Here is a 22,915-nt window from a genome sequence, read left to right as displayed (position 1 = left end):
AATGTTCTCCAAATAGTGTTTCGTGATATCTGCAGTTGAGCTGAAGCACGTCGAACACTTTGTGTAGGAGTATTATCAAAAAAATTTAAGATTCTTTCCGAGCGTCGTCGGTGTCTTAGAGCTGAACGAACATCATCATTTTCATTCATAGGTCGAAATGAACCCAAATTACGTAATTGCAAATGGGTATTACTAAACACAGAACTATCTGGTACTCTCCTGTTAGGAAATCTACGTTGATACTCTCGTACGGCAGCTCGTGCATTTCCGTCACAGAATCCGTACACGAAATGAATATCAGTGTATTCTTCATTTGAAAACACTTTTGGCATTCTGATAGTAATTGCTAGTTCACACGACGCTTGAAATCTAGCAGCTACTGTTGTGAAAGTAACAATCATACTGAATCGTTTCAACATAGTGAACATGAATACATGTGAATACACATAACATAAACATCTTCGACCTTCCAAATTCTACACTATGTTCCGTTGTTACTTATCTCATATTTCTTTTCAATATTGGTTTATAACTTTGTAATAAAGCATTTCTAAGCAAACTCGATATAAGAATTTTTTCTTATTTTCACTAGTAGAATATGCTCCCGCAGTTTGTCGGTTAAAACCCGGGACACCCTGTATATCTAATATGCTGATACGGATCACATACATTGATATTCTGCTACAAAGCTAAAGTTTGGTTATTCGTATATAATATCATAGTGATTAATCAGTAATTCTTAAAATTTGAAAAATTCTTGCATAATACTGATTCTGGCATATGAATATTTTTTGAATCGTTTTTTAAACACGTTTTTGTGATCGTAACATTCTTTAAATAATTGATATTAGTAGCATTATAATTATTACAAGAAAAAATAAGCGCAACACATTATGATATTCTTCAATAATGTTATTTTGATATAATTTCTTCATTGATTCCAAATATTGGATTGAAATTCGTTTTCTTACATACTTGTTGTTATATACTTATTATGATCATTTATTTATAATACAACTTCTCTTACAAATTGTACGCTAATCAAAATCAGCATGTATCAATATAAATAATGCAAAAGATTTGGTAACACATTTACATAACAAACTTGCGATAATCAGATGGAGTTAGATAATATATGTTATCATTTCCGATAATATATCTACCTATCAAGTTGAGATGCGAGATTTGGGTTGACTGCGAAATTCTTTCCCGTAAATTCTACATTATCCACGTGAGCGTAACATAATTCCATTTACTGCATTCGTATTATCCTCGTAGACATATATCTTCACGTGTAGACAGGGAGTTGGTGATACCACTTAATAGTAGAAGACGAAGCTATTCGTCGATTAAATGTATGCTGGTGGGTTGAATACGTGAAATATAGATGTTGATGACAAGAAGATGCGATCACTCACAGAACGACCGAGTGGCATGCGACAGAACTTACTAATAATAAGGATCGTCTCCAATCTTTCAACAGAACAAGGTACGCATTCGCGCACACACATTATGAAATATTTACTGAAAACATGTCACTTGTATGATAAGAACGATAAGTATCTTCAACAATTTAATTAAAACAATTTAATTAAAGCCAATCTCTCTCAAGATTATTTTGTAACAAAAATATAACACTGGAAAATGTCTTAGTAATAAGCAATAATTGTTATAGGATTATTAGATTATGATATCTATTCTCCCCCACCCCAAAAAAAGAATATATAATTTCGTAATTTAAAAATCAAGCAGTTAATGATAACTGCATCAAAAAATAATATGCAAAGAGTTTAGATCACACTTTTCGAAATATTCGTAAACTCGGGTGTTGTGTTTGCTCAAGTAATGCGAGTAATGTTTAAATAGACAAAATTAGGTTTAAAGTAAAGCATCCGCACACATTAGCACTGACACAGATGGACGTGAAATTTGTAGATCCAAAATTGTTTTCACGTACATGCGCGCAAAGTATGATTGTTCTGCTTGGAACTTAGAAATCCCATTATCATTCTACCATAGTAAATACTTGCGCAGTAGTGCCCAATATGTTTAACATATTTCTTGAATGTGTAAAAAATGACAGATTGATGATATTTAAGTAATGCAATCAATTTCAAAATGATACGTACAAAAACGAAAAAGAGTATGAAATTCTTGTATAATTCCTATATTGTATCTTGATTGATTTTTTACGAGTGACACGCACTTTCAGTTTCACGAAATACTCTGGTTGTATTACAATAACTATTTTGTCATTTGTGGTTTTACATCAACAATATAGAAATAGTCTCTCATCTTTATTCGTAATTACATATTTAACATAATATATAAATTTCAGAAGTACCTATTACAGTTTAATACAGAAGTTTCCTATTACAAAAGTCATCTATTGCAGAAATTATAAGAACGAAGACATATTTTTCTTTTTGTATGAAATGGTGTGTTACAATGTTATGATTTTAGGTCAATAATCTGTAAGAATGAATCTAGTTGCCCATGCCAGCACGAGACATCCCAAAACTCCCAAATTAATTGACATCGCATTAGCATTATTGCAGAGATCTGTATCACATGTCTTACAATCTGCGCCCTCCGGACATTTAGACTCAATGAGGCATCCACGTTCGAAAATGTCACTACCATTCTCCGCTACAAAAATATTTATTGTTAATAATCTTATTTGCAACAAAAATTACATATAATATATAAATCATGTTGCTAAATACCAAACAATTTTTTTATTAGGCCCTGAAAGAGGACCACGCAATTTTTAGTATTTTATTAGAGAAAATATCTTATTATATATAATTATTATATATACAGGGTGGGGCAGTTAAGGTGTTACAGACTTATATCTCGGAAACGAAGCATTTTAGAGAAAAATGTTTCAGACAAAAGTTGCAGGGTTGGAAGGGGGCCACTCAGTGGAGGTAACAGATTGGTCATTCGTGGTCATTTTCAAGGTCATTTAAAGGTCAAGTCCAATTTTTTAAACAGAAACCCATACTTTTTATTGCAGATTCTGATTCTCCGTCGAAAAGTAAGTAACTTTTGTTGGAAACATTTTTTTAAAAATGCCCTCCTCATCCCGAAAACACAGGTTCAACCTTTGGTGGACCAATGATAATAACTCGCTTTATAACAGACACTGAAGTTTTTTTTTAGTATTTTACTGTTTACCGTCAGCATTAGCGTTACCCAGTGTGCACCACGTGGAGGTTGCTGATCGGATTTGCACACCTTGTGGCCCTGAAAAGGGTCGATTGCTCTGCTTTACACTAAGAAGCAGTACGTAATTTCAGAAGAAGAAGTATATTATGTTTAGAAAATGCTGGAGGACATTTTGAACATCTCATGGATTAATGTAAAGCGAAGCAACCGGCCCTTTTCAGGGCCACAAGGTGTGCAAATCCGATCAGCAACCTCCACGTGGTGCACACTGGGTAACGCTAATGCTGACGGTAAACAGTAAAATACTAAAAAAAAACTTCAGTGTCTGTTATAAAGCGAGTTATTATCATTGGTCCACCAAAGGTTGAACCTGTGTTTTCGGGATGAGGAGGGCATTTTTAAAAAAATGTTTCCAACAAAAGTTACTTACTTTTCGACGGAGAATCAGAATCTGCAATAAAAAGTATGGGTTTCTGTTTAAAAAATTGGACTTGACCTTTAAATGACCTTGAAAATGACCACGAATGACCAATCTGTTACCTCCACTGAGTGGCCCCCTTCCAACCCTGCAACTTTTGTCTGAAACATTTTTCTCTAAAATGCTTCGTTTCCGAGATATAAGTCTGTAACACCTTAACTGCCCCACCCTGTATATACAGGTCGTAATGTCATACGATATATATTCATACATTTAAATACTTACTACGCTTAATTATGGCACAAACCGGTCCATCTGCATAAGGCCTTATTTGGACGTTGGAAAAAACACTCCTACGTATCCTCAAATTGTTCATAAATTTACCATAACTTTTACTTTCATCTGCCTCTCCATTTCCCCCATCTAAAGAAATAATTAAAAAATATTATATATTGCAAGAATGACTAATGTATGAAACTGGTTCTCATACAATATATAATATAATGACATTTTAACAGAATATTAATTAATTGTTAAATATGTTTCGTATATTATTTTGTTTTAAAATTTTTTCTAATCTTTAATCAATATCGCTAAGCAGTAAGATTCAATTTTGCTGTATATTTACTGAAAAGTTTGAGATTTATTAAAATTATTATTCTTTGAATATAGTCGCATGTAAATTTACTATATTACCACTGTCGTGTAACGCCTTGAGCTGCATGGTGGGCGGCGAGGTCGGTGGCGAGGTGGGTGGCGAGGTGGGCGGCGAGGTGGGCGGCGAGGTCGGTGGCGAGGTCGGTGGCGAGGTGGGCGGCGAGGTGGGCGGCGAGGTCGGTGGCGAGGTCGGTGGCGAGGTGGGCGGCGAGGTGGGCGGCGAGGTGGGCGGCGAGGTCGGCGGTGAGGTCGGTGGCGAGGTGGGCGGCGAGGTGGGCGGCGAGGTCGGTGGCGAGGTCGGTGGCGAGGTGGGCGGCGAGGTGGGCGGCGAGGTCGGCGGTGAGGTCGGTGGCATGGTGGGCGGCGAGGTGGGCGGCGAGGTCGGTGGCGAGGTGGGCGGCGAGGTGGGCGGCGAGGTGGGCGGCGAGGTCGGCGGTGAGGTCGGTGGCATGGTGGGCGTCGTGGTCGGCGTCGTGGTCGGCGTCGTGGTCGGCGTCGTGGTCGGCGTCGTGGTCGGCGTCGTGGTCGGCGTCGTGGTCGGCGTCGTGGTCGGCGTCGTCGTTGGCGTCGTGGTCGGCGTCGTGGTCGGCGTCGTGGTCGGCGTCGTGGTCGGCGTCGTGGTCGGCGTCGTGGTCGGCGTCGTGGTCGGCGTCGTGGTCGGCGTCGTGGTCGGCGTCGTGGTCGGCGTCGTGGTCGGCGTCGTGGTCGGCGTCGTGGTCGGCGTCGTGGTCGGCGTCGTGGTCGGCGTCGTGGTCGGCGTCGTGGTCGGCGTCGTGGTCGGCGTCGTGGTCGGCGTCGTGGTCGGCGTCGTCGTTGGCGTCGTGGTCGGCGTCGTGGTCGGCGTCGTGGTCGGCGTCGTGCCCGTTGGCGGGGTCGTGCCCGTTGGCGGCGTCGTGCCCGTTGGCGGCGTCGTGCCCGTTGGCGGCGTCGTGCCCGTTGGCGGGGTCGTGCCCGTTGGCGGCGTCGTGCCCGTTGGCGGCGTCGTGCCCGTTGGCGGGGTCGTGCCCGTTGGCGGCGTCGTGCCCGTTGGCGGCGTCGGCGTCGTGGTCGGCGTCGGCGTCGTGGTCATGGTCGGCGTCGGCGTCGTGGTCGTGGTCGGCGTCGGCGTCGTGGTCGACGTCGGCGTCGTGGTCGGCGCCGTGGTCGGCGTCGGGTCCGTTGGTGGCGTCTCTATCGGTGTTGTGGTCGTTGGAGGTACAGTCGCAACACACTGTACTATCTTGAAATCTTCAAATGGTCCACTTTCACAGTTTTTATCATGTATGGAACTGCATTCATAACACTCAAGTGCCACCCCTTGGAAATGAACAAATAAAACAATATGATAATTAACAACGATTGATGATTAGGAGTATGTGAATTTTAGACGAGGGAAACTACACTAGTAGAGGTAAACAGTACTAAACTACATTACTGTACAAGTTAAACAGTAGATTTGCATAAATTGTTGATATATAAACTTGATCAATTAATTTGGTGAAAATTCATGTGGCATACCTGAATGGAAAACAGCGAACGTGACCATTAAGATGGTGACCCCAAAGAAATGATATCGCTTTTCCATCCTGTATGTGTCTTGCCTTACGTCGAATCAAGAACTGTGGCGGTACTTGGAGAAATCTGGATACACTTTCCAACCTTATCATCGATTTTCATCATATAGGTGATTGCGATAAACACCAGATTATCGCAAGCATGGCCTCCATCAATGCTATCTTCTTCACAACGCGATTAAAATGCGAAAAATGGATTATCAGGGATTTACCGCTCTCAATACTTTGTCGCAACTATGCTCTTTAATACATAAAAGAAAGATGGTGTAGAAACATTTTGTTAGCAGAAATCAGACTTCAATGCATAAACGCGATATATAATACAAATGTAATGTACATAGAAGAAATTAGAAATATTAGAAATAGCATATAAAGATTAGAATATTATATTATTGCAAATATTAGAAATAGAAAATGCACTTGATTTTATTTGTTACTTTAATAAATAAATTTACTTTATCAATAACTGCGAAATATCTATGATGGATATTATTATTACACATTTACAACCGCAAACTAAACTTGATGGGAGATCTTTAGTACCCGAGCAGCCGTTTTCATGGATGACCAAGCGTGACGTCGCCACTCAGCTGGTGCGCGGGAAAATATTTTAAGTTCAGTTATGAATTATAGTAAACGTCGTTTCAAGGAGTACACGTTACTGTAACATCTGTTTTTTTACTCATCCAAGCAGGAAAACTGCGCGACCGTTAGTTCAGTGCAATCTAATATTATACGTTATCGTGTGCGCCTTGATATTGTAATTAAAAATTATTCAATATCGATCGGCCAACAAATGCAATTATATTATACACATCGTTAATTATTTCATGCGGAATCTGTCATAATTACTAAATGCGATTACGGTTGTAGATCTAAAGACGAATCTGGAATCAATTTTGTTTTCCACTGTTATTTACAAAAGTTTTGAATTTCAAATATCGTAAAAAATATTAAATTTGTATTAAGATAGCATCTAACTAAAACCAATTAAACAGCAAAGGTTGATTGTCCATTCATATCTTCAAGCTTTCATACAAATACACTTTTTTACCAGCATAATATAAATAATCTGTCGAGTGACGATAATATTCGATTGTAGTAAATACTTGATGCGATGATTCGACTGGAATGACGAGAGGAATGTACATTAATCCTTGGAAGAGAGATGACGAAAACAATTTCCGTTCACGTATAGATTGTGTGAATCGCTCGAAAGCAGAGCTTATGGAAAAATCATTTGGCGATAAGGTATCATTGCAACGACAACGAGCGCTTTTGTAAGAGGCTGATTTACTCCTTTCATCCACGGCATATTCACTGTAATATCATGAAATCATTTTCGTGTTCAAGACTTTTTACACTGTCATTTAAACGTCTGTTCAGCTTTTTTTGACAAAACGAGTAGACGCTTTGTCGTTCAATCATCTGTTTAATCAACAGAACATTAAATAAGATATTTTAATTAATTAAATAAAATATAAATAAATTTAATTAAGATTTGATTCACAAGATAATTAGATGACTTACAAATTGTAGGTAATTCATTCAAATTGAAAATAAATAAGGTTCAAAATTATCGTATCAAAATTATCAGTGTATTAATTATTTACATGCACTCGCAATGGCGACCGATATATTATCACTTTTCGCAGTATTACTTTTTCCTTTGCGGAACAGAATTCTGCAAAAGAAAAATTAATACTAAAATTTATTCTGTGATACCGTAAAGCGTTCTTAAAGAAAACGCAACCGAATCTTGTGTTAAATATTATATATTCATAAATTTGGATTTCTGCAAATGAAAAATTATTTGTTATTGTTCTTTGACTCGAATTAACATACAAAATATTACGATATTTTAAAACCTTAGTTCTACGGATTTGAGCACCAAAAGTGGATCAGAGGCAGCAGTCGCTTCGGAACTACATCGAAAGATATGCGCTCCTACGACGTGCCGTAAAACCAGCGAGCGATTATGTCGTGAAAGGGGTGTCCGCTAGAGCATGAAGGTATTCGCTTCCCACGTTTAAACCGTGGAATAACAATGATGCTCACGGATGCTTGCGCATCTCTCACTGCCCGACGCATTTTGCACTCCGTGTTTCTTCAAATTTTACCCCACCGCACTGCTAAACCGGCTCTTTTTGATCAGGCACTAGAACGCGGAACGGTGATACCTCCTTCTTTTGCTTCTTCTTCCTCTTCCTCGACTGTACGTTGTCGGCCTGAAACATACAAGTAGATGAATTGTTGTTATATGTGAGAGTTTCGATTAGTTCGATGAAGGTTTCTCAAATTTGTCTTAAAAATTATATATTATCCTACATAAATATATAAATATTATACATATATAAAATACAAGATATAACAGATATATAAATATCATAGATATTGAAAGGAAAAAATATGTCTGTGAATGCATGTTTCTACTAAAAGCTGCATAAGCGTAATTTTTTAAGGTGAACAGTAAAGCTGATCATTAATTACTAGATAACAAACGTGAGATATATTACAAAAATTGTTTTTTAATTGTCGTCGCATTTGTTGCGTAGAAGTTAGCGAAGCAATTTATCGACGATTAATAGCGACATGCGTCAGTACGTGCATATCGTAAAAAGGTTGGATGAGTAAGATAAGAGTATCTGATCGTATCAGCGGGTTCATATAGTCGCGAGATGTTTCGTGCAGGTGTGCTGCAAAGGTACGGAATGTATTTGGTACGTCGAGCAAATTTACGACGTTAATCGACATAATGCATCAGGAGAACGCTGTACGCGCGTACAGGGACCGCAACGTTTCCGCGTTTCGTTAATTATACTTTCTTCGATAGATCAAAGTCGCTCAGATTTATTGTAGCGAAAGCGTCCACTGCATCTTTAATATATCGGATCTTTAATATATCGATCTTCAATATATCGGAGTTTGTTGACACATAGAAGTCGTTTTTTGTTTCTAAAAGAGTTCTTTTAAAGAAACCACATCAACTTCATTAATTTCATTAACGTCATTTTGCATCTCTCTCGTCCAAGTTCCTTTACGATCCTGCGGGATGATTCACATTAGAAAGACGAGATTACTGTAGAGGCAACGACAAGACAAACTCTCCTATCGATTCATCGAAGGTGCAGTTGCCTATGTGATAATCGCTAGAAGTGGAAGTTTTGTCTCATAACGATCACAAATGACGACTCAGCGATCGTTATCTTCGCGCTGTGAGGACTTGACGTTTCTCAATGCGCAGAAACGAATGAAGAATACAAAAGGAGAAATATACGAAACACGTGGTTGTATAAATATATTCCGAAAAGCGTGGACGCAGTAAGGCTGCATGTCAGTTGCACGTGAGTCTCTGAGAAATGCCAAATGCAATTCCGACGAAACGTCAAATCGACATATGACTTGACATATCTTTTGAACGTCGACGTTTTGTTCAGGATTGACCGTATCAGGACATAAATTTGTAATAAATCTAAAAATGCATAGAAAACGACTCTCCAGCGAGTCGAGCCTTGGCGAAACATATACATTTTCTAAGAACGTCGCATTGTTGCTATTCTCGACGAAGCTCATCAACTTTGTAACACAAATGAACTAATAAAGTTCGAGACTATCTCATGTCATCGAGATTTGACAAAATCATTTTTATTGATTGTTACAATGCTTACACAATATTTGTTCTGGGTAGTCAAGATTTCATATATTTAATATTCAATTGTTTAAATAATAGCAAATATCATAGAAACTAATTTGTTACCTTGTCGAAGCGCTATGAGACCGCATAAACTAGCTTGCAAATTAGATGGGAATTGTTCAGCTCAACGGATTCCTTGATTCCGTTTTACGTTGCGTTGCAAGCAAGAAATAGAGAAGGTCGCTTCATTTTAAGAGCAATCTCATCGGGCAGCGCAGAAAGGAATCTCATTTTTCCGTGCTCCGTTAATCCACACGGCCACAGTGCGGACTGAAGTAGATAAAGCGGCCAATATCCCAAACCCATTGTGAATGGGTGAATAAACTAATCCCATGATCCTCTTGCGAACTCCTCGCGCACAATGCGCTCCGCTTAAATTAATATCAACTGTGTGCAGCTTCGTCGTTCCATGAACATTTCTATATTTCTGTATTCCTGTATTTTCCGGAAACCTGATATTATTCATTTCCTGTGTTGTTGCTCGATGAAATCGGTTATCTATTTTTCTGAAACCAGATCTATAATAGTTATTATTATAATATTACATGAATATACAAATAAAAACTAAAGGAAGTAGTTAATAAATGCATAAACTGCGAAGAATATATGCGAATTTGTTTAAAATGTAAAAAAAAAACGATGTTTCGATATCTTTTCGACAAGCTCGGCTACTTCTTTCCAAGTATGAGCATTTCGAAAGAAAACGAATCGATAATAAATAACCTGATAAGATTTACATCATGTGAAGCTCTGGATACGTTCATTTTTGCGATAATTTTGAAAGAAATTTATCTTTTGATAATCTTTACGAAATATCCGACAAATTTCTTGAGAAAAGATTGAGAATAAAAAATTATTATCTTCTTTATGCACGTATTAATCACTCTTGATTGTGGATTAAGTGGTTAATGACTGGACTTTATTAAACTGGACTGGACTTTAAATTATAAATAACATACAATATAATGATATAAAAATAATAAAAATAAATAGATACGCGTACACGTAATCATTTATATGTGATTTCATTGAATAATATGATTTATCATCATTAGTAAGATAATATAAAAATTTACTAGCACTCATTTTATTTACTGTTTTATAATTTATCTTCAAAAAAATAGTTTTCTATGATGCTTATCCGATGCAATATTATAGATAAGATTTGCAATAATTAAATTTGATAAAATGATATATAAATTTTATATGTTATTTTTTGATAGACAGACTGATATTTTTCTGTAAAAAACTATTTATTATCGAAGACAGATGAGAATAGCAATTAATGATGAGACCATCGACAAATAGTATGGACTTCGCTCAGGCATAGAAAAACATGACCAGCCGAAAGAAAGAGATAGCGACTGATGACGACCAAGCTCTGTCTCTTTCTACTCAATAGCGTAGTAGAAAATTGGAAAAAGAAAGCAATTTATCGTCATTTCGTTCCTTCTTTGTCTAATTCTAGCGACACTAGTTAAATAACCAGTAATATCTTCAATATTAGAATGTTTCAAGATTTCAACGTTGTAGCATTGTCGTGCGAGAGATGAGTCAAGCCGTAAATGCATAGTAACAGCAACGAGAACAACGACAGCCGCTAAAATCATTTATGGCCGGCATACGTGGGCCGCAAAAGTCTAGAACCAGTACCACAAAGTATCACTACAGAGGTATAATTATCATTTATCTATGAATGCATAAAAAGGACACGTCGCAATTTATGCTTCGACGATGATAGCGTGACAATACCGCAGGCGCGGTTTGCGACGCGTAGAACATCATTTTTGTCGCAATGTGTTGCAAGATCGTGGGAATCGTCAAAAAGGGCGGACTCGAGATAGTCGATATATTGCCTCCATCGTCGAGGAAAGGCATGAAGATTTTAATGATAAAGAGTCAAGCATACGAACTGTTAAAACTGTTAACGCACGGCGATGTAGGAATACGTATATATTCTCTGGAAGCGAGTAAAATGAGAAACGCGTTAAAATGCACCGCAATGCGTTTGCGAACATGCGAAATATGTCTGCGCATCGGGTAAATGTCTTCTTTGATAAAAAACGCACGAATAGAAATTAGGGCACCGCGGCGTAACTATACGAGGATCTCTAAAGAGAACATCTGCCTCCCCCCATATCAATTTTGATTTCAGGGGATCGAAGAAGCGTCACTAATTGCGAGCAGCTTCTCCACGCGATCCTATACATATTAAAGTCCACTTAGCGTGGCGTAATCACATCCGAATCATAAAGGCGAAGGGTCTTACAACGTCCCTACGGATAAGAGTCGCCGTGAAGGTATGCACTAATTGCGAACATTAAAACGAGGTTTTGCTCGCGTCTCGCAACCCTTTGCAACTCGTCGTAAACTTGATGTAACATTCCATGACGGGATACCTTGGCTTTTGCGTTACTTCTTTCCATCAGTCATCCCAGATTCATACTAACGAATGGCTGACGGATAACTTTGGTCTTGCTCGCGTTGCTTTCACGTCAGAAACACTATCAATTTATTGTACGAACACTCGCGATTCTCGTAATAAATTGTCTCGACCGTGCGAAGTGCAAAAGAAAAATCGTGATTGATAGGGTAAATTTTTATACGTGCTTTTGAGGGATTAAAAACGGTAATTTCTGTCATGTTATTTGCTGATATAATTAATGATAGAGTGCAATGTATTTACGAAGTTTTCTTCTTACGATGATTCATCGATTCTTAGATTTCAGTAGTCCTGAAAAATACGAGTGTAAGCAAAGTTTTAATTAATTTTAGTTCTGATAAGCATTAGACAGAAAGAGAAGTCTATATTTGTGTATACATGCTGTCAATGTACAATGTAAGGGTACGGATTTCGATATGAACATATTAGAGATACATTATCTAGAACGTGTGAAATGTAACATGATTCATAAGACAAACATTTATACATGAGTCGAGACATTGAAAACGGTAATTTTTATCATGTAATCTCGATTTTACAACTATTAGCAACGTGTCGATATGACTAAACGAGTTAAATTAATAAAGAAGAGTGCGGCAAGACTTGATCGCTGAAAATTAATTCTCCATATGTACACTAATTTTTATAATGTGATTACACAAATTTAATAAGTAACTTACAAATGGGGCTGCAAGACAGACATTGGATGTAGCCACTGATGTTGCCCTTGCAATTATATATATAGTCACAACTAGGTGGCAACAACTACAACGAAGTTCAACAATAAATTACTGAATTTCATAACGACGATATTTTTATGCTAAACCGAGCGTTCCGCTCTCGTGCTACTTTGTAAAAATAAATAACAAGTTCTACTTATTTTAAATAAATTCTTGGCAAGCGATGGATATGAGATATGTGCAAAACAAGAAAATAGTACATTGCACGAATTACACATAATATTTTATTATGCGTCAAGTATCGTGCGTTGTGATGAAACTAAAACTACTAGATAATCGTATTTTTGTTGGTAGATTTTTAGAACAATTTAAAATTCATATTGCGTCGGTACTAGGAAGCGCAAGAGCTGTTGAATGCTTTATTATGTCGTAAAATATATGCACAGTGTTACTAACATAATATTTAACCTTGACAGATTTTTTGTCTCTGAAAGTTTCTAGTCGAATAGAAGAAATGTCTGAAAAGATAAAAGATTTTATCTTATATTCATCACACAAATAACGAAATCACAGAAATAGATATAATATATAAGAATACTGATCGTCATATTGATCATAAAAGTGATTCGCATATTAAACCTGTGTGTTTCCGCCAATTCTCTTTCTCAAGAACTATTCGACTGCATTGAAATCATGACTTTTCTACGAAAATAAATTTGTTTATCAAGACGCTGCACGAAGAACATTTTATATCGCTGAGCACTTTATGTTTTTGATATGCTTTATTATAGTCTCGACGTTTTTATTATATCTGCGCATATTTTATCATACCGATAATGACATACACGTTTTCTTATATAATGCCGGTCAGACCTGAAAAACAATCGAATACATCAAGTACGTAGTTCAAGACGCAACACTCGGTAATTTTGGAAAAAAGGTCAATATGAAACCGATAACACTGCTAGTTGGATTTGCACTCTTTGTCGCAATTGTCATTCCGACTATTAATGCAGAATCTCTAGCCTCTGCTGAAGCTGAGGCAGATGCAGATGCAGACGCAGACGCAGACGCTCAAGCTGTGGCCGAAGCATTTGCCGAGGCATTCGCCGACGCTAAAATTGATTGGGTATATAGCAAAATATTTTTGTATATATTTTTGATAAAATGGTGTTTTGCGCATATATATTTTAAATATGTAGCAATTTCTATATAGGTTCCAGAACTTATGTATTATTAATATATTAATAAATGTTTATTATAAATATATTAATAAATATTTATTATAAAATGTATATATTCATGTTCCAGCAAAAACTGAAGGAACAGTTCCATGAAATGGCTGTAAAAGTAACGGATTGGGCAAGAAAACAACTGGAGAAAAAATAATATGAAGATTTTAGAAATAGAAATACTTTACGTTCATTATCAGTTTTATGTCTGTAAAAAGCTAAATACTTTTTAACGTTAAATACATGTCCAACAGCAAATTAAACTTTTTGAAAATTATTTAATGATATCCCTTCCTTAAACATTTCTAAATGACAGAAGAATAATTCGAAGTAAAAATCTTTAACTTTTCTTTAACTTCTTTTAGAAAATTGAAAAATATAATAAGTGAATTTTTGTAAAACATCTGCATTACTATACAGATATTTGTTAGAAAATGGTAGATTGTAAATACGAATAATACAAATATTGTAGTAAATGCACATATATAAAGGTTTATAAAATAATAAATTTTGATAAAGAATAAAAAGATGTTAAATAACGATAAAATATACAAATTTGTATATATTATATGTATGATTACATATAAACGATAATACACAATCCATAATAAAAGAAGTCATAAGCGTGCGACAAAGCGTGTCCTTATCGAAAAGTATCGAGTCTAATTGTTCCACCTTACTCGTCCAAACATTTTACAATCGATTTTTAAGCACGTAAAATTTTGGTTGGTTATATTTTGTTAAGCATCATGTTCATCATATGCTAGTTACAATTACCAACAGATTTTCGACTGCAAAAGTAGATATTACATAATTGTCACGATTGTTTTACATGATACAAAACCTATCAAAATAATATTAATAGAAAATAATATTAATACAAAATAAAAATGTAGAATAATATACAAGAATATTATTGGATTGATCGAAACGTCTGTGCGAAGTTCTTTAGTAAACTGCAAATGAAAAATTTTACATTAATTCTTAATACAAAGTTTTGTGTTACTGGAAAGTCCGTACAGATTTTTTTAACAAAATTCGAATGCAAAACTTTATATTAATTCTTAAAATGCCAAGTTTCGCGTTTGAATTTTGTTAAAATATCTGCATGGACTTTTCGGTTAACCTAATATATTCCATAATAAACCAAGTATTATTAATAGCAACCATTTGCATAAACTGATAATTAAAAGATATATATAAACATATATATAAATATTGCACGTATAATCTGAATAATATTCGTGCGAAATATTAAAAAGTAATGGAATTTAAAATTTTTATCGACGCACGATGTGAAAACAACAGAAGATAGTAACTACTTTTATGTGTACATATTAAACTATCACGATCACGAAATAATAACTAAAGAAATAAAAGTATAACACTTTTTTTACATTTCTGATAAGAGGTACAAATTCTCTTATAAATTAGGCTTCTGACGACGAACAATTCAATCGTACGTAGTATTGAAACTGGTACAAAACAAAAATGAAAACTATAACTTTGTTAGTTGTACTTGCGCTCATTGTAGCGATTCTTATTCCAAGCAGTAAGGCAGAACCTGTGTCCTTTGCACTGTCCGATGCAGATGCCGATGCTGCTGCTGAGGCTGTGGCCAATGCTTTGGCTGAAGCCGGTAGAGTAAAGGTATGTCAAAATATTTCGTTTAATTAATAACTTTAAGTAAAATAAAAAATAAAATATAAGAATATAATGTAAAAAAGATTACGTACAGAACGAACTCTTAAACGCAAATCATAAACACATAATCCGTAATATAAAAGAAACTCAAATCTTTGCATATAATGAAGTTTACTTCATCCTATATCTAAGTTTGTGCATTATCAGTGAATAAATAATATTAGTAATAGTTAATAATACATACTATATTTGTGTTTTAGGATAATCTCAATGTGATATTTCGCGAGTTAGCTATTAGAGCATTAGAGTGGGCTAGAAAGAAATTGGAAGAACAAAGAAATAAAAGTACTACCTAAATTTTTGATTTTGGACAATGTCATCATGTTTGTAGAAATCAAACACTACAATTATAAATATATCTGATATAACAAATTAAATAACGTTTATAGAATTGTTTAATTATTTTAATTATTTAATTGACAATATGCATATTATAAAGAGGAATTTTCCAATGCTTTTATCGTGTATTCCTCTTTATTATAATCTTGAACACACTACATTTTAGTGAAATTACTGGTATGTTACTATTTCATTGCACAGTTGTATCGTCGTTGTTACCGTCTTCTGTGAGTATTGTGAGCGTTTGTAAGACTACTAGATGTGCTTTGATCCATTTGGGAGCTAATGTGATGAAAGGACCATCAGCGGAATTATGCGGTATCGCATATTTGCAGAACACATATTAAGATTCTCGGAAATCTTAATGTTCCTTGTCCCCAATATCTGTTATAAGTCTCAGTAGCATAAAATTTGTGGTATTATCTGAAACAGAGAAAAGTCTGTTATAATTTATTTATTAACTGAAATTACATTGAAGAAGGCAGTCGTATCAAAGCATGATTAACATGTAAACATCATTCTTGAAATTTATATCATAGATGAGAGATGATTACATGCACCTAGTTGTCCTCACTTTATAGACGAGAAAGAGAGAGAGCACAATTGTTAAATCGCACAATGTAATATATAAAAATGAAAAAAGATAAATTATCTTTGAGAAATTTAAAACTTTCTAATGGTCAATCAAAGTTTAATACAAATAAAGACAATAATTAGTACATCATAAATAAATTTTATAATATATTACCCAAGTTTATCCATATAATGAACATACGAATTGTCTCGTGAATCATAAATATTTGTCACATCGATATCTCTCTCTCAGGTATCTGATTGTTCCAGTGATTCCTTACTGCTCATCGTTCATCCACTTCAATGAGAGTGGAGTATACACGGTTTCGACACGTGTGAAATAACCGTGATCGTGAAATATTAAAGCACATAAAACATATCTCACTGGCTCGTGACAGGAATCGTAGATAGGCGAGTGCTGAAACGTGTACTGTGAAAAATGCGGCCGATTCTAGCAGGAAAATTACGTCAACGTTATCATGCGGTCGTCACGCAGCCAATTTACGAGCTTGGCGATCTCTTAATCGTTGCAGTAACTATTCTTCAAATAAAAACAACTCAGAATTACCGAGTTTACTCGTATGTAACGTACTTAACTACGCGGCACGTGTGTCTACCGCGACTGCCCGTCTCCGCGTGATGTTTCCCCATTTATTTATGAGCTCAACCTGCTTTGAATAATTTATTCGCTTGGATGTTCAATGTTCCAGTGCGATCTCCGACTTTCCGTTATCTTCTCGAACTCAATTTCAATGTAACGAGCAAACTTGCTGAAAAAATAAATAATGCATGGCGAATCGAAAGTCATTACTTCCTCTTTTACTTATTTCTTTTACGCATTTTTCTGTCATATCGTATGCACAGCTCCACAACACATTATTATATACTTATACAGGGTGTCTGACATAAGGCGAAAAACCTCTCGCCCACAGGTAGATCTCGTTAAACTGAATCAAAAAGTCCTGTATCATTTTGCAAACAACCACGTAAAATTGTAATTAAGTAAAGAAAGTTCGCTAATTCAGCGGACGCGATTGGCAGCGAGAGAAGTAGGCATGAATGACGTGAAAAACGGCTAGCCACGCGCGCGACGCGAGCGTATTTCTAAGAAGAAGGCGATAGCAGCGAGTATCGGATTACAGCGGCAGGCGAGACGACGTGTTGACAATAATTTTTCAGCGTCTCATTCACGCGCTCGTGTTGCCAAGAAAGTGTTGTCCACGCGTCGTCTCGTCTGCCGCTGTAATCCGATACTCGCTGTTATCGCGTTCTTCGAAATACGCTCGCGTCGCGCGCGCGGCTAGCCGTTTTTTTACGTCATTCATGCCTATTTCCCTCGCTGCCGATCGCATCCGCTGAATTAACGAACTTTACTTAATTACTTGAAATTTTACGTGGTTGTTTGCAAAATGGTATAGGACTTTTTAATTCAGTTTGACGAGATCTACCTGTGAGCGAGAGGTTTTTCGCCTTATGTCAGACACTCTGTATATATAATATTAAATCAAATAATTTATCGACATTAATATGTCACACGACAAAAGTTGTGTCTATAATTTATTGTAGACTATAGTAAAAAAAACTTATGACAAAAATTAATATATTATAGAGAACACATCCAATGTAAAAATATAAAATTTATAATAAAACATATCATTAAACATAATTAAAATATCGCAAATGCACGTGAATGAGATGTGAATCCCAATATAATATATGATATAATTCTAATATTAATGATGTACCAGAACGATTATGCGATTAGCATTCGCATTGGGATCCGCTCGCGCAAAATGTACATTCAATTTGCGATCTTTTCGACTCGCAGAAATTGGTCCAGCTTCTATTGCGGGATAGAAACGTATGACGGCGTAGTGTAATTTTTCCATAATGTGCTTCGCAAAAGTCCTCGCAAGAAATCAGAGCGTGACGCGCCTCCATCACGAGATTGCGGAGTAGCACAGTGACGGTCAAGTTCAGGGCCGACGAGATCTGATCTGCCATTAAGTTTTCAAAACGAGATTCCACGTGTATTCCCCGCTTCCTCCACACGTCTCGGTGCTTTCACTCGATCGCGTAGATTGCGCGGAAGCAAACACCTGCGATCGCAGATCGCCGACGTCCATCGACGTCCAGAAAGGAAAGGAAATGAGTGACGTCAATCGTGTGGTCGATAATCGAGAAATAAATTATTAAAATTATTACTGTGTTATTATGCGCTACTTAAATACACGAATAATAACGAATAATTTATGCGACAGAGGAATGTAAATAAAAAAAGTGATTAATATTAATAAGTTTGTATACCTTTATTGCATTGCACTTTATTGACGTAAAACTCAACGATTATTTTTAAAGATAAAATTTTGTAACGATAGACAATATTTATGTAGTTATATACCTACAAAACTTCCACAATTTATAGAAATTATAGATATTTATGTATCACAGTTACAACGAAAGGTATTCGCATTTTGACCAACAATTACCACAATAGTCGTAGCATGATAACACTTATGCGCGCTTACTGAAGACTCGCGCTACATTGTACCTGATCTGGAAAGCTACGAAATGCCTCAGCGAATGAGCATGGAGCATCAAGAGACACGAAGAGAAGGAGGGTGAGAGGAGCGGGTTCGCCGGAGTCGTGGAGGACTAAAACAAAGCTAAAAGAATAGCGGCCGGACTGGACCGCTGAAAATAAAACGCAATGGAGTAAAGGGTGGTCGGTCAAGCCTGTGGGAAAATGGTGGGAGAGAGTAAGGCCGAAGAGGCGCTGCTGCGAAGTCTTGCACGCGAAGGGAGGACGGGTCCTCTGCTTTCGCGCGAGCGAGAGAGGCGGTACAGGATCTTGTTATCCCTGAACTTGGCCATGAGAGTGTCCGTGAGAGTGGCCACTCCGTGGCGATCTCGAATGCGAGGCTCGTGGTCCTCTTGCGCTTCTCCATCGGAAGCTGCGGCGATTTTAATCCTCACCTTTTCCCCGATTGGAAAGGTCAAGGGATAAATTAAGCTTTCCACGTCACATCAGCCGTCATTTAGAGGAACCGTGTTTGCTGCGAATGATGCACACGTTTGCTAAAATGCAGCTAAGGTGTAGGCGTATACGTTTATGACTTTCTGGAACGCACCGAGAGGAATAACCATCCTCCGGTCGTGGGAATCGAAATAAAAAATGATCGGTCATTACGCTGCCACGTGCAAGAGAATTACGTGGCGGCTAATCGTCGTTGCAAAAAAATTGCGGGGTCAGGTAAATTAAATCTCAAGAAAGCGTGTATGGTACCGAGGTCCGTTTTGCAGTTAATTTTAGCAGAGTTTGCCGTCAGCAAACCGATTCTGGGACATCATGTGCGGTACCGGAAAATGCAGGATGACACGCATTTCCGAATAAAACCCGCTTTTACCCGTGTACCTGCACATTTTCCAGCAGATGCGTACCGCCTGTCGGGTTCCACGGGCTATTTTTAGCGCGACGGACTTTAACGGCTGTGGAATCTCGAAAACGGTGTCGCCAATCTGTCTCGTGCGACCAGTCGAGATCGTGACGCGATCGCTTTGAGCGGATGCCGATTCACCGCCGATTCATGGTTCCTCTCTCTGCCTCTCTCTGTCTCTTTCTCTCTTGCTCTTTCCCTCGCGTTGAACGCGCGGAGAAAACGGCTTTCAATTTGAGAGACGCGTCAGCTGATCGCGCTAAACGCTCGTTTCTAGGAATATTTAGAAAACGGGTCATAAATAGTTGATAGGTCAATAAAACCACACGCCTGCATGGCCCGCGGCGTGAAACATGCGCAATTGGGTTTACGATGTTTTAGCGGCTACTAGCGCGAGAGGTTCACGGCCGCGCTGATGAGAAAGCGCACGGTATGCAAATGCAGGCACCAGCCCGTTGAAATCGACGTCGAAAGAGAGAAAGAATGGAATTCCGTAGCTATTACAACTGCTAGAGAAGCGGCTATGTGCTTTGGTCATCATGCCATGCTTTTCTGACTCCTGCACACGCACTCCGAAATTATTCACATTTATCTGATGTTGCTACTTGATGATGAACCGCCTAAATAATGTATCCAAAAAGAAATCATCACTTATAGGCAGATGAATCAGTGACGAGAGTAAGTATCTCTTCCGACTCTTCAATTACACGTAAAACGATACACATCATGGAAATGGATGGAGATCACATTACGGAAATAAAATTTAATTTATATGAAATAAAATATTAAATTTATCGAATTCTCCGACATATTATTTATCCTCAAACTCTCATCGAACTCCAAAATTGCGATGCTGCATTCAAAAGATTAATAAATACGCATTTCGATTAATCGGACCGATTCTAAATATAAATTTGTTGCATACATGTTACTTTCATCCTGTCTACCACGATTATATCATCAGCTGGTCACTTTTTCCCAGTTACGATTTATCACCGCATTCGCTCGTGCAATGGACGTAACGGGAGAAAAAAAGACAGGGAAAAGGCAGAAACGCGTGCTCCACGCGGAAACTCCAACGGTTGCAGACCTGCCGCGAAAGGACAGTATATAGTAAATGTAATGACAGGGCCGCGATTTTATCTGTCCGGATTGGCCAATTAAAGAACGCGGCGTCGGTCATTGTGGCGAAACGTCAGCCGATTAATCTCGACGTCCGCGTCGGGACGTCCGCGAAAATAGCCGTGATCGGCGCAACGACCGAGAACCGGCTGGAAATACGTCCAGCAGTCAGTTCACGTAATGGATTAACCCGCTTGTCAATTCCGTAACGACGCGTCGTCGCCGAGTAACCGTGGAATTATATATCGTCGGCGACACATTGCGGGGATGCCGATTGCACAAGAACAATTAGACTCGCCGAGGCTCGCGAACGATTTCCGGCGGGAAAATACGCGGCAATAACGTGTCCAGCGTGTTTTTCTTCGGCGCATTGACCTGGATAGTATTCTATTCTACGGAGTTGCACATCTCGCAACTTCATGCGCAGATATTTTTGTTCTATTTTTGCTCTTTGTTAATCAGAGCGACAATCACGATTTTGCAAATTACGACTCTGCAGCGTGAATTATTGTTCAGTATTTTTTGCGCTGAATAAAGCAACAAAGTGATGGCAGATGCAAGAATTATATATAAATTTATCAAAAGAGTGAAAATTACAATTTTCAATTTTGGATTTGGCGACAAGCTTGATAAGCCAGCGGAATTATTCAGAAATCGCAGATATCATTTAAAGCGATTTCTCGTGGCGGTTTCCATCCTCAAACTTCATACGTTAGAGAGACTGCGGTTTTGTGCATCGCCACCGCATTAACTTAGTGCTTTTTCCGCAGTGGTATTGTCCGATTGTTCATGTGCCAGTAACGATGCGTATTATTTAAAGCGACACTTCCTGCGAGTCCTACTTTGCGTTGTGAAAGGAAGGATCATTACTTGCGGTTCTTCGAAGATACTATCCGTACGTCTCTAGACCTCATATTGACCTAGACTGCGTGAGTTGAATGCGTTTACTATCATGCATAATGCTCGGGATCATCGTAAGCTAGAACGCATTAACATCTTGCGGGATAATCGGATTAATGCAATGTAGATTAATTGTAGCATGTAAATGAATTATAGATGCAACGCAAGCAGCGAATTTGGCATCATGTAACCCCGTTTCCAGATAATTATGCAATCGAAGGATTTGTCGGTGGTAGGTGGGATAATTGCGATATCATAATCTCGCGCATTGCTCGCTGGAGGATCATCGATCGACGTTACCGAAAGTATACCGTTACCCGGCCCGTTCACCTGCTCGTCACTTTTGGGCGTCCATTGACGAACGGCCGGCGAGCATGGAAATTGGAACCGTGTCGCAAGAAGTGGGGCTTCCAATAATGGTTAGTACATAACGAGGAGTGCGTTCGATTGCCCCTTGCGCGGACACCGCAAACGGGAAACCCCGTCGTTCGTCAATTCGACGCTCGATGTAATTATCATGAAGCCAATTAATAGCGCTCTTTGGAATGTGAGTACTTAGGCGAGTACCTGGGATGAACCGGACGCTGCTCGTTGATCGATGGAAGATCATTTGATATTGGAACCCGCATTACGTGAGTGCTGCCGTGAAGTAGTGGCTCGAACGTAATAGTATTTAAATGCGGAACGCCTAGAACTCCGCTCATCGAACCGTGAAGCGTTTCGCACGATTCGTGCGAGCGGCGCTTGTACGCCCTTCACATTGTTTCGGATTGATTAGAAGAGAACACATTGCGTTAAACGGGAGAGATAATATCGAGATCAAAGGTCGCAGAATAGCGGCAGACCGAAGTGGATGTTAGTTCACTTTGAAGCTACCAGCTTTGAAGCTAGTACGAGAATGAATTACGTCGAACGGTGAAATCATTATGATTAATGATGTCGATCGCCAGATTGAAAGAGAGATCCTCGGATTTAAATTAGCTTTTTCAAAT

The 22,915-nt window shown here is 38.0% G+C and overlaps 2 protein-coding genes and 1 long non-coding RNA gene across 3 annotated transcripts; 1 reads left to right on the top strand and 2 right to left on the bottom strand.

Annotated features, from left to right (window-relative positions):
* Positions 1–1,577: 1,577 nt before the first annotated feature.
* LOC105277504 (mucin-2) lies at positions 1,578–6,136 on the bottom strand. Its single transcript, XM_020031064.2, has 4 exons — positions 5,744–6,136; positions 4,286–5,542; positions 3,875–4,012; positions 1,578–2,649 (listed from the first exon to the last, which is right to left on the bottom strand). The coding sequence occupies exons 1-4, from the start codon at positions 5,808–5,810 to the stop codon at positions 2,465–2,467; spliced, it is 1,647 nt and encodes a 548-aa protein (XP_019886623.2). The 5' UTR covers positions 5,811–6,136; the 3' UTR covers positions 1,578–2,464.
* Positions 6,137–7,375: 1,239 nt separating this feature from the next.
* On the bottom strand, positions 7,376–13,378 carry LOC105277446. Its single transcript, XR_003406340.1, has 2 exons — positions 9,557–13,378; positions 7,376–8,027 (listed from the first exon to the last, which is right to left on the bottom strand). It is a non-coding gene; the product is annotated as an uncharacterized LOC105277446 (long non-coding RNA).
* Positions 13,379–13,492: 114 nt separating this feature from the next.
* LOC105277445 (mRNA 3'-end-processing protein RNA14-like) lies at positions 13,493–14,111 on the top strand. The gene is made up of 2 exons (XM_026968361.1): positions 13,493–13,745; positions 13,928–14,111. The coding sequence occupies exons 1-2, from the start codon at positions 13,563–13,565 to the stop codon at positions 14,003–14,005; spliced, it is 261 nt and encodes an 86-aa protein (XP_026824162.1). The 5' UTR covers positions 13,493–13,562; the 3' UTR covers positions 14,006–14,111.
* The last annotated feature ends 8,804 nt before the right edge of the window (positions 14,112–22,915 follow it).

This window comes from Ooceraea biroi, chromosome 3 (assembly GCF_003672135.1).
Source record: "Ooceraea biroi isolate clonal line C1 chromosome 3, Obir_v5.4, whole genome shotgun sequence".
NCBI classification, from domain to species: Eukaryota; Metazoa; Arthropoda; class Insecta; order Hymenoptera; family Formicidae; genus Ooceraea; species Ooceraea biroi.
The sequence above is the reverse complement of the archived record's forward strand: the minus strand, read 5'-3'. Positions and strand labels throughout refer to the sequence as shown.

Bases quoted from the DNA above. Each gene is read 5' to 3' on its own strand.
- LOC105277504 (XM_020031064.2), bottom strand. From the start codon at position 5,810: ATGGAAAAGCGATATCATTTCTTTGGGGTCACCATCTTAATGGTCACG. The intron at 5,543-5,743 runs GTATGCCACATG...TTCATTTCCAAG, and splicing joins GTTCGCTGTTTTCCATTCAG to GGGTGGCACTTGAGTGTTAT. The intron at 4,013-4,285 runs GTAATATAGTAA...TTATTTCTTTAG, and splicing joins CAAGGCGTTACACGACAGTG to ATGGGGGAAATGGAGAGGCA.
- LOC105277445 (XM_026968361.1), top strand. From the start codon at position 13,563: ATGAAACCGATAACACTGCTAGTTGGATTTGCACTCTTTGTCGCAATT. The intron at 13,746-13,927 runs GTATATAGCAAA...TTCATGTTCCAG, and splicing joins CCGACGCTAAAATTGATTGG to CAAAAACTGAAGGAACAGTT.